The 12,755-nt window shown below is 40.9% G+C and overlaps 1 protein-coding gene across 1 annotated transcript in view; it reads left to right on the forward strand.

Moving 5' to 3' along the window:
• The first annotated feature begins 249 nt into the window (after positions 1-249).
• The window catches only part of LOC102771023 (fatty acid desaturase 2-like protein FADS2P1), a 29,182-nt gene continuing 16,676 nt past the window's right edge, over positions 250-12,755 (forward strand). Inside the window, exons 1-3 of the mRNA XM_015559196.1 lie at positions 250-816; positions 8,107-8,217; positions 11,608-11,805. Coding sequence (XP_015414682.1) covers positions 427-816; positions 8,107-8,217; positions 11,608-11,805 — 699 coding nt within the window. The 5' untranslated portion in view covers positions 250-426. The remainder of the gene's footprint in view (positions 817-8,106; positions 8,218-11,607; positions 11,806-12,755) is intronic.

The following is a 12,755-nucleotide window of genomic DNA, read 5'->3' on the forward strand; positions in this document are numbered from 1 at the left end:
CATTCATGTCATCCTGGGGATTTTGAAAGCTTCTGTTCACATGTTGAATTAAGAAATCTGAATGTTTCATTCAGAGAGTTAGGAACCCAACCCACCTTGATGCAGAGCAGAAAGTCACTTTGACAGAGCCTAGCCCCTCCTCTTGGGGGGTGGGGAAGGGGGCAGGCAACAACATTGTGCCGGACTACCATTGGTCACAACTCTTTACTTAAGGACTTAATGGTGACAGATGCTGCTAAGTGACCAGCCAGCAGGGAGAGAAGTGAGGAGAGAAAGGTGGTTCAGCCTCCATCCGGGCAGAAAAGATTCAGGACAGACAGAAGTGAGAGGCTGGTCAAGTTTGGGAAGAGAAAGTTAGGCTAAAAAGAAGTGTTCTGTGCAGGCATCATACTACAAATGGAATAAAAGGGAACGAGGGATTAGTTTATGATCCAATCAGAGGTGAGGATTAGAAGTTTCAGGAGTCAACCCAGAAATCCCAGGGGTTCTGTGATGATGAAGATTGAAGAAAAACATGCAGGCAGTGGGAGCCTGGTAGGAAAGACTCAGCTGCCCCTGGGGGAGAAGCATCAGGCAAACGACAAGCCAGAAGCAAACGGGAAAGCACAGGTCTCCCCAAAGCAGGAGGCAGATGGGAACGGAGACACACCTAGAAAGAGCCTCAACTTGTACAGTTGGCAGGAGATCCAGAGACACAATCAGGAGACCGACCAGTGGCTGGTGATCAATCGCAAGGTCTACGATGTTACTAGCTGGGCAGACCGACATCCAGGCGGCCGGCGGGTTCTCAACCACTACGCGGGGGAAGATGCCACGGTAAGGAACGCCAACTTCTGTCCTCTCTCCGTTCCAGCTGCTGGGTGGGTGGGACCTTGACTCTCTTCCCAAAAGCATGTCAAGAGGTGCTCATCTCCTCCCAAACTAATTTTTCAGGATTCCTGTCCGGCAAGGATTCGGAAGCAACGTAAGCCTCAAGGTCTAGCTATGATCTGAATCAGGTTTGGGATGAGCTCAGATGTGGACAGTGGGTACTATATTTGCGTAGTCTGGTTTTCCTTCTGTTCTTGGTGTTTTGCTTTGAAATGGAGCTTCTGTTTTGTAAGAAGAAAGTTACAAATAGGTGAGTAAAATCTGGGGGAGGAAAAATGTACCCAAGTATAAATTTCTCAGGCTCTTTAATTTGGAGTGTTTACAAGGAAGTCAGTGATTCATCTGTTAAGCATACCAGTAAGAATGTTGTTAATAACAATGGTGAAAGCCTACAATGACATAGGCTTTTAGGCTTTGCAGAGCTCTATGAGTCCTGCCGCTCATTCAGTGTCAAAGAGGTCATACAACTCACTTTTATGGAAGAAGAAATTAAAATCAGAGAAGATAACTGATTGGCCCAAGGTCACCCAACAACAGAGCTCAGATTCAAAAACTTATCTTTCTTGGCTTCCAATCTTCCCCTTTTCTTCACTACTTCTCCTCATCACCCTCCCCCACCAAAGCAGCAAAGGAAATAAAATAGTGTAACATTTATTGGATGCCTAGAATACCTTAGACACATTCAAATGCATCACCTCACTTAAACCTCACCATGGGGAAGGTGGATACCATCTCCATATTACAGATGAGAAAATTAATGTTCAAAGAGGCAAATAATGCACACAGCCACCAAGCAATATTGCCAAATTTTGAAATCAGGGAGGTGTTTTACCATAAAAACCTTTGGAGCTGAGTCCTTACAAATAAAATTTCCGTTTAACATTTAATAGGAAGGTCTTTTGAATCCTTAGATGCATTTAGGAAGCCCTTTTAAAATATTCTATAAGGAAGATTATTTTTTGCTAATTAGAAATTTTATTGCCCACATTACACAGTTGAAGAAATGAGAGTAAAAAGATATAACTAACCTTGTCCAGCCAGAATGGCTCAGCGGTTGAGTGTCCACCGAGGAACCAAGAGGTTACTGTTCAGTTCCCAATCAGGATACATGCCCAGGTTGTGGGCTCAATCCCCACTAGAGGGGGTGAAGGAGGCAGATGTTCAATATTTCTCATTCATGTTTCTATCTCTCTATTCCTCTCCCTCTCTCTCTCTAGAAATCAGTAAAAACATATTAGAAAAATTTCTAACTAACCCAAAATCAGAAAATTAATATGTGGAGTAGGTTCTTCTTCTTCCACCATCTTCATATCTTGATTCTACAGTCAGGCAAATACATTTCTGAACATACCTTGCTACTTCCCCAACACTTCCATCAGACATATGTTTTAAACAAAGTTCAACCTTTTATTGAGAAAATGAACCTGTGCTTGTAGCAAGGGCTGGGAGTACCTTTGTATCAGGAAGATAAATGGTGGGTAGGAATCCAGAGAGCTGAGGATAGAAGTGAGGTGGAAATAATGTGTGCAAGAATAGAAAGAGAAAGTAACAAAAATAAAATGGCATAAAAAATACTACAGATCCCTAAGTATCCCTTCCCACATTCCCACAACTCAGGGAAAATATGGTTGTTGCTTTCCTAACTCAAGTCACAGAATGAACTCAGAGGATGTGTTCACAAAGACATGGGTCTCAGCCACTGTGAAAATCATGGATAAATTCTAAGCCAGAGGCAGCTTAGATGATAAATCTCTAATTTGTTGATAATTTTTACCTCCCAGAAGTTAGGAAAAGATGTGATTCTGATCTAATTCTAGCCAATAAGGAGAATTGATTAATAAAATAGAAACTATCAGGACCCCAGATTAAAATACTCATGCCACCTTAGGGTTCATATCCTGAGAATGAAAATCCTGAACATGCTCAGTCATGGACCTCAGATATTAGGAAAGTGAATCCAAAAATGTTCAGAGAAAAGATTTTCCAAGGGAAGGTGGCTCAAGAAGATTGGGAGGGTGCTGGGGAAATTCTGACAACCACAACATGCTGTGACTACTCAGTGAATGGAGAGCCTGGGATTTGGGGTCCTTCGATGAACCTGGGAACGTTATTGGAATGCTCTGCACCTCAGCTTCACGATCGGCATTACCCATCTAACTGGTTTATGGTAAATGGGACTGATGCTTGTAAAATGTTCAGAACCATGTCGGACACTTTAATGAAGTTCCATTCCATTGTAGCTACAACTATTCATATCTCTGACATCCATAGCTCCGGGGTATGATTATTACTTTCTGTTCACTACCAGCTTAGAAATCCTGATTCTATTGGGTGCCATCTATTGGAAACAGAGCGTACAAGGTGGAGGGCAGCATGCTCTCTAGGGAAGGAGGGCAGAACAAAGTCAGAGACCTTGATGTCCAATACTCTCTCTATGACTTGAGAGGTCTTTGTAGCTTATGCCCTGATAGGAAAATGTGGACCCCAAAATAGTCTCTTTGTGTTGGCCCTGGACTCATGACTACACCTGTCCAGAGTGCGCGCCTTTTTTTTTTTTTAATTTATTTACACAGCGACTCTTCCCCAAGTCTTCATCCTCCTCATAAAAGGTCATTCATTCACTTATGAGTGACTGCGTAAGTAAAAAGGATGAAGGACTCTAAACTGACTTATGGATATCGGGCTTAGGTAACTAGGTGATGATATCTATTATGGGACAGGGGAGACAGTTTGTAGGGAGAGTGGAAAGAGAGAGATAGTTTTGGGCTCAAGCTCAGCTGAAAGTATCATAGAAAAAATATCTTAGTATAAGGAAGAGTTTTCAACTATTGAAAGTTCTCAAGAAATAGAATGAGTTGCAGTGAGAAAAATAACTCTCTGCTTATCCCTGAGGGTGAAAAGAAATCTGGGTGAGTTCATGTGACATTCTCTACTCCAAATTGGTTCTCTCCCAAGAAAAGAGCAAAAATTGCATTCTCCTCACAAATCGGCCTACTCACAACTCATGCTTTACCCAAAATATGAGGCAAACTTGTTCTAGTCATTGCTTTGGAGCAGATGAAATCTGAAAAGGGTGAGCAGAGAAGAAATTACTCGATGGGTGTCTGTGGTTGGGCATTAAATATTCTGATGAGCTTTTCTGGAGTAAATCAGGTTCTAGTTATTTTGTTTTGCGATTCATGCAGACATTTGTCATCAGTTTTTTCTTTCCTGAATTTTGGGAAATTTTAACCCACCTCAGATCAATTAAATAATATAAAAATGCAGTCATTTAATGTTGTTTGATTCCAAAGCTTAACCACTTATCTAGATTCTCAATCGGTTTTGGAATGACTAAATAAATGAACATAGGAATTAACGAACCTATGGGGCAGACTGAGTAGTAGTATTATTCACATTTAGAAAAAAAGATGAAGTAATCTTCCCAATATAAACCAGCCTGCTCCCCTACTAGCCTGCACAGTGACTGTGGGTGGTTGCAGCTGAGGAGTTGGCAAGCAGAGTGCTGGCTGAATTTCAGCCCATACATTCCCTCCTGGCTGGGTGCCTTCATGCAGGGCACAACCTGGATACAGTACTTGAATTGTAAAGGCAAGATTTTGTCTCTGGCATTACGTACTTTTCTCTTCCACTAGGAATCATACTGCTTTTACAGTAAAGCACATCTTGTTGTCTCCCATTAAGAAGCAGAAAAAATTATCAGGATTTCCAAGCTAGTTGTGAAAATAACATTTTTCTGTTTTGAAAATAATTAATTTTGATATAAATTTATGAATAGGTTTAGGAGTACAGATGATGGTTGAAAGGTAATTCAAAAGGCTAACAGATGAAAAGGAGAGAGGCTAAAGCAGCAGAAAGGTCAGAAAATGAGAAATACGGAGGATAGGAAGGGGAGGGTGGTGCTTAAGAGCTATATCCTCTGAGTTCAACACTTTGATGATCCCAACTTTCTCCTTGTTATAAACACTCTATATTCAGCCCTAGCCAGTTTGGTTCAGTGGACAGAGTATGGGCCTGTGGACCAAGGGGTCCTGGGTTTGACCTCCAAAGGCTTGTACCTCCGTTGCAGGCTCATCCTCAGCCAGGGCCCTGGTTGGGGCTTGTGCAGGAGGCAACGAATCAATGTGTTTCCTTTGCATCAATGTTTCTCTCTTTCTCTCTCTCCCATTCTCTCTAAAAATCAATGGAAAAATATCCTCAGGTGAGGACTAAAAAGAAAAAAGAAAAACCCTATATTTATTTATTCATTCATTTCCCTTACCCATAAGACATCCATGATCACATGCCATACTCCAGGCATACTGATAGATGTTATGTATAATGGAATCAATAGCACATGGTCCCAATCTTCAAAAAACTCAAAGGCCACTAGAGAAGGGGTGGAGACACAGATTGCTTACAATATAATTTGAAAGGTTCTAGGAACAAAGTGTCATAGGAGGCCAGAGGAGACCATGAATAATTTTCCTGGGTGGGTTCATGGGGGAAATATTTCATTTGAATCGTGAAGGGTGAAGAGAGCTTTTGTGTAGAGAAAGCAGAGGAAGGCAATGAAGGCAAGGAAACAGTGCAAAACTGCAGAACCATGAAGAGGCATGAAATGTTTATTGAATTGAGAGAGATCCAGTGAATAACATGGTTCATGAAGGGTATGATAAAAGCTAAGCCTAGGGAGAGAGGTTGAAACCAGAAGCAAAGTGATTCACATGATTACAACCTAGGGTGGAGAGACACCATTACTCTATACTTAGCAAATACATACTGATTTTAGCACCATCCCCAAACAATCCGATGATGCTCCTCTCTTGAAAGGCCTTTCAAAAATACATATACATGGTAAGGCTGGAATGGACCTTTACAGCTTCATGGCTTTAAAGGCACAAAGCCCTGAATTCAAATCCTGACTCTACTATTCACTGTGGCATTTGGAGCCAGACATTTCTCCTCTCTGAGACATGGTTTTTTTAACTTTACAACAGAATCAATGAAACCCCACAGCACTAAGATGATGATTGTGAATTGGCCCATTGAGCACCCTGTACATAGGATACATTCAATAAATATTGGCAGCATCTCTTTTCCCTTTCATTTTATCCCCTCTCCTTCCTTCAGGAGGAACATACTTGCCCAAGAATGTTGGTAACAGAACTCGTTTTTGCAGGTCTTTCAGGAGGGAATTTCACAACTGACTCAACATTCAGTCTCTATTAGGAAATTCTTCTAAATCAAATATTCTAAGACTAGCTAAACTTTTTTATTGTACTGCCCATCAACACAATGAAAAGAATTCCACAGAGCAGGGCAATGCCTACTGCTCTGGAACACTGTGTAGGTCTTCAGTCCCTGCTGTCACATACTGACTAGTGAAACTTGCAGGGGGGTCAGAAAAAACAATGAACCCAGAGGAATGTGATTGTCAGCACACTGTTCCAGGACTTTGGATGACTGTTCCAGACTAAGATGAGATTGCAATAGCTTACCTCTCCTTTACACTCTGACCTTTATCAATCAGAATGGTTTTCATTCTAATCTGCTCCCAAACAGCAAGCAGACCATGATTTTTCAGTCTGGATCATCAGGAAATACTTTAATCACCTTCTTAATCACTAAATGATTCTCTTCATGGTTAGGGGAACTAAGTTTCAGAATCATTGAATGTGACAATAAAAAACACCTTTCAAATCATATAGTTTGGCATTTTCCAAGGGGATTAGAGGAGGTGTGCAGAAGCAGAATGGACAGTCGAACTTGGACTGCTTCTAGCAGATACAAATCTCTTTTCACATCAGTGAATCTAGGTGAAATAAATCCAAAGAGTTGATATTGTAGATCTCCAATTAACCTTATTCATTATATAAGCACCTTTTTATAAGTAGATCTTGGCTATGTCTAAAGTTGCTCTATGATTTAAAGATGGTGAATTTATCATATTTAGCAAAATAATTGAGAGCTCACAACACATTAGAAATTCGAGTATAGGAATAAAATATCTGAATTGCTGCATGCAGAGAAGATAAGTAGTAAGTTCTTATCACTAGAGATATACAAGAAAGATAACTAACATATACTGAGAATTGTCTATCTGCCGACCATATTCTAATTAATTCACTTAATACATATAATTCTTTTCTGACTTGAGCAGCTATTATCATCACTTTCATGTTAGAGAAAAGAGAAGTATAACTAGGTCAAGAGACTTGTCCACAACTACACAGCTAGTAGGTGGCAAAGCTAGGATTTATATACAGGAAGGTTGCTCCTGTGTCTACTTAATTAGTGCTATGCAACAACATAACTCAGAGTAATGTATATGGTTTCCATGTATTCAATTTACAACCTTGTTTATATTTCTTCATTTTTAATCACCCTCATCCCCAAAGCCATCTAGCACCTTCCTCTTAGAAAATCCCCCTCCCTCCAAAACTTTAAATCCCCAAAGGAAGAGGATATCTCTCACTTCCAAATATAAGCATGATATAGGAACCACTGCTGCTTCTCATAGCCATTTGAAATCTTTACTTAGCAAGGGACCTGAGATGGAAAAATATAATTGATCAACTCAATTCTGTGTCTGGCTACCACAAGCCCCTGCAGATACTGCCTCATGTTTTTAGGATCAGTGACAAACTTAGCCAAGAGTGTGCTACTCCAGATAACCCAGAGCTCAAGGGCTATACTCCCATACTTTCTTCCATATTTTTCTTAAACAACCATTATCAACATTGTGGTTTTTGGTTTTGTTTTTTAAATAACTTAATTCAAGAACCCCATTCCTCTGGTCCTTGGCTAAGAACCCAGCAGCAGACTTGGATGGAAGACATGATCTGCATAGCCAGTCTTGATTGCAGCATGCCTTAGCTAGTGTAAGCAACTTCAACCCCAAGCATGATGTTGGACTTGAAAGATTTATCATGGCCCATAAACTCAAGTCACTATTTCTTCTGGTTCTCAATAATATAAATAGAGGTCTCTTCCAATTCTTGGGGGTAATCTGGCTACATTGGACTTGCCTAGTGACTCAGTTCATTCAGTAGGTGGATCTCCAGCTTTCATAGAGTATTTCCAAGGGTAGTTTTGCTTAGTCCACTTGAAGCATCAACCAGGAATTGTAAGGAAATTCTCTACAACAGAGTCTGTGTTGGTTCTCAAGATGGGCACAGGGTGAGGTCAGGAAAGGGACTAATCTGTAGATAAGCATGTCTCTTCTAGCCTCCAACAATTCCCTCTGGTCTACAGGATGTCTTCAGAGCCATGCACCTGGAGATTGACATTGCACGATTGTACCTTAAGCCACTGCTCATTGGAGAGCTTGCCCCAGGAGAGCCCAGCCAGGAGAGAAACAAAAACGTGAGTGATGTCTCAGGCCTCAAGAGTATGTGAAGGGATGGGGCCAAGGTATATTTCAGGTTCAACTTATCATTTTCTGTGAGCACCCAGCCATCATGCCTGGGTGGACCTGCAGTAGTGTGAATAAGTGGATGCCACATATTTCCAAACAATGTTCTCCTCCCACTCAGAACTCTGAAACCTCTGTGAAACAAAGGAATAGAATGTTTGGTCCTGTGCCAAATAGTAATTCCATGTCTCTAAACACCTACTCCATGCCAGGTAATTTATACATATAATTTTTGCCAGTGACTGCTTGTAATTATTAGTTTAATGTCTATGTCTATGCTCCCTGATACACTGTGTTCCATGAGATAAGAGATTGTGTCTATGTGGCTTATCCCTATGTCCTCAGGACTCATCTGCACAAGATCAGACATATAATAGAAACTACATAAATACCTGTTGCATCAAAGATGTGACTATATTCTGACTACTGCCCTTTTGAGATTTGGGGAAATTATAGTCCAGGGAAAATAAATTCCTTTCTGAAAGTCCCACAGCTGGTGTGCTGAAATACTGAGACTCCAAGTCACTCTTTTCTGACCTCTATCCATTAGGGATTCCCAAGGAAGGACATCCCTCTTTCTTCCTCCAATACTTTGGCTACCTGAGCATTGTCTTCCAAAGGACAGGGTCTCTATAAGATTAAAAATCACCAGGATGATTTTACATAAAGCTTAAAGGGATTTCAGCTAATAAATAGCTAATAAACTTTATAATTCTTTGGAAATAATTTGTACAAAGTGCTGACCCCATTTATCTCTGTGAGGCAGGTAGAATAAGGATTATATTTCCACTTTAAGAAATGAGGAATCAAACTCACGGAGGTCCAGGGAGAATCTGAGAATGAACTGGTTATGTGTAGACCTGAGACAAACACTTCAGCTCACTCAGTGGTTCTCAACCTGTGGGTCGCGATCCCTTTGGGGGTCGAACGACCCTTTCACAGGGGTCGCTTAAATACATCCTGCATATCAGATATTTACATTACGATTCATAACAGTAGCAAAATTACAGTTGTGAAGTAGCAACGAAAATAATTTTATGGTTGGGGTCACCACCACATGAGGAACTGTATTAAAGGGTTGCAGCATTAGGAAGGTTGAGAACCACTGCTTAGATCCATGTGCATCCCACAAGGCTGTGTGTGTCAAGAAGCATGGCTCTGTGTTCAGAAGGGTGGGCTCTGAGGGTAGACAGCTTAGACTCACAACCTAGCCCTGCCATAATTTGTTTAAGTTTAGGCCATTTACCAAAACTCTCTGCAGCTCAGCTTCTCTTTGTGTAAATGGCAACAATAGAACCAACATCATCAGAGTTGTTGGAACATTATGGAAAGAGTTAAAGGCATTTAAATGCTCAGACCAGTGTCTGGAGCACAGTAAATGCTCAATAAATTTTAGATGCTATCATTATCATGAACTTTATATCACTTAGGGCAGGAGGCCCTGAGTTAAAAGAGGAAGATGATGCAAAGCTTTGTTTTTTCCCAAAAATATTCTCTAGGGAAAAGAAACTCCCACTAATGGCTAAGAGCTATAAGTGTTCATTTTTTAAAAGAGTGTTGGTTTCTGGAGGTAACAATCTACCATAAATTTTCTTTAGTGCATCTATGTGAAGATACATATGTAAGTACAGATGGATAGAAAACTAAAGAAAATTTAGGGTTACCCCCAGAGATCAACACTCTTTTAGACAATAAATGATTATCTTGTATTTACCCAAATATATATATATGTAGACAATTACTGTTTAAGCACAAAACTGGGTGTCAGGAAGCGTAAGTTTAAATTCGGCATCTGTCACTGACTTGCTGATGGTTTCAGACCAATCACTCTTCTGGGCTTTGGCAACCCTGTCTCTGTAAATAAATAGGTTGGAAAACATGACCAAGCTCTGAGGCACTCTGGAGATGACCTATTAAAATGATCTATGGCCTCCAGATTCCAGGGTTGATGAGGGCCTCATCGATGAGCCCATCCAGATTTTTCCCAGGCAGTAGATCCTTTAAACGTTGCATCAGTGAATTTTTAAATGAAATTGTTTGACTTCTAGAATTATGTTCTTAGCTCCTTTTTATTTCAAATTTCTTCCTTTCTTACATCTGAACAATCCTGATCTTTCTTATACCCTTGTTACTTTCCCAACAGGCCTGGTTTCAACCCCATAATAGTCATTAAGCTAAGAGATATTTCTGCCCCGTCTTTGCGCGGGCTCTCTAGTATGATGTGACAATGGAGGCTAGCATTGTACATACACACACATGCACATATGCCCGGTGCATGTGCACAGAACCAGGACCTTTCCAGCAAGCAGACACTCTAATGCCACTAGAGATCTGTCTTGTTTCTGGGGCTCTATTGAGCATCTCACAGTGAATTCATCCACTGAGCTAATCTAAGTGACCTATGTCTACTTATCTTCATCATCTTCTATGAACCAGCCCTTTGAACATATCAACAACTGACAGTGTAACAGAATGACAGATCTCAGAGGGAAAGGAGGGTGGGAGGGCAGGAAGAGATTAACCAAAGAATTTATATGCATCTATGCATAACCTATGGACAGACAACAGTGAAGTGAAGGCCTGAGGTGGGGCAGGGCCCAGGTGGAGGGGACAAAGGGGCAGAAACTGAAATACTGTCAACAATAAAAATACTTTTTTGAAACTGTAAAATATCACTTGTAAACTGTACCAGTATCTATGGTAACACAGACCCATACAGACAACAGAGTTCTCCAAAGCATAACCAGAAGTCAGTCAACACCTGAAATAATACTGATTGTTTCGAAAACAACTGTTAGACTTTTGTATATCTTTCTTTAAAATATGTTTTTATTGATTTCAGAGAGGAAGGGTGAGGGAGAGAGAGATAGAAGCATGATGAGAGAGAATCATTGATCGGCTGCCTCCTGCACGCCCCCAACTAGGGATCGAGCCCACCTGTGCCCTGATGGAGAATTGGACCGTGACTTCCTGGTTTATAGGTCGACATTCAACCACCGAGCCACGCTGACCAGGCTGACTTTTGTATATCTTTACTGACCACCACCCCCCTCAAAAAAAGGCATTAATTCTAAGTTCCATGCAGCCTGAGGACAGTTGACAAACCACTCCTCATCTTTCTCCTTTCTAAAGAAAAAAAAATTATCATAATATTTTTCAAAGGATTTTTTTTGGCTCGTTGTTTTTTGTTTTTAATTCTGCCCTATTAAATATATTAATACTAATAAATTTCGATTTATAAAATTAAGGTATTAATAACTAAATAAAATATATTAGTAATTATGATCATTTGAGCTTTCTTTCTCCTGAAAGAACTAATTTCCTCCTTGAATATTTCACAGGCCCAGTTGGTGGAGGATTTCCAAGAACTGCGGAGGACATTAGAGGCTATGAACATGTTCAGTGCCAACCTGGGGTTCTTTTCCCTTCACCTCATCCAGATCTTGATTTTGGAAGCGCTGGCTTGGCTAATGCTGTGGCATTTTGGCAATGGCTGGCCAATTACAATATGTATTTCCTTTCTTCTCACAATTTCTCAGGTAAGCAGGTATCCTAAGCCCAGACAATGGCTTTGGGGGAAGGTTCAGAATTTCTTCTTCTCTCTTTAGATTGATGTCAGCTGCTGCTGGATACTTCTTGGCAAGCTACTCATTGGTGTCTGACCCAGCAGATTATCAAACCTTGCTGGGCCCAAGTTCTCTTGACTGTAAAATGGGGGGATAACAATTTTTTTATAAAAATCTTCTGAGGAGGACTAATCAAGTTAATGTGAACACCACCTAGCACAATCACTGGCATAATGCAAATATTTAATTTATGACAGTTGCTACTCCTTACCCAATTTTGTCCACAGAAGTTCAGTTTTCAGTCACGTAACATTCATCTTTATTTTTCATTCATTAACCAACCAACATTTATCAATGCATAGACCATGAATTCTTCAAGAGCAGAGAATACATCTTATCTATATATATAAAAGATTAAGTGACCGGCCGACCATTCGACCATCTGACTGGTAGCTATGACATGCACTGACCACCAGGGGGCAGACACTCAACTCAGAAGCTGCCAAGCTGCTGTGACTTGGCAGTTGCAGTTCTCAGGTGATGCACCCAGAACCAGAGAGGAGGGAGCCTGATTCTGGGGTGCATCACCCAAGAACTGCCCTCTCTCAATCCAGGACCCTTTGGGGGATTTCGGAGAGCCAGTTTTGGCTGGATCCCCACAGGCCAAGCTGAGGGGCCCCACCGGTGCAGAAATCCATGCACCGGGCCTCTAGTATGAGAATAAGAACATATAGATTCTGCCATAAATGACAACCAACACCTGGCATGTAGACTCAATAAATCTTTGCTGACTAAAATATGAGTATCTGAACATAGCCTTCTATGAGCACAACACTGTGTTTTGGACACAAAGGGAAATGCAGCTGGTCCCTGCCTTGGAAATGAGCCATCCAGTGAGGAAGATTGCCATTGAAGTATATAAA

The sequence above is a fragment of the Myotis davidii genome, unplaced genomic scaffold (assembly GCF_000327345.1).
Source record: "Myotis davidii unplaced genomic scaffold, ASM32734v1 scaffold874, whole genome shotgun sequence".
Classification (NCBI taxonomy): Eukaryota; Metazoa; Chordata; class Mammalia; order Chiroptera; family Vespertilionidae; genus Myotis; species Myotis davidii.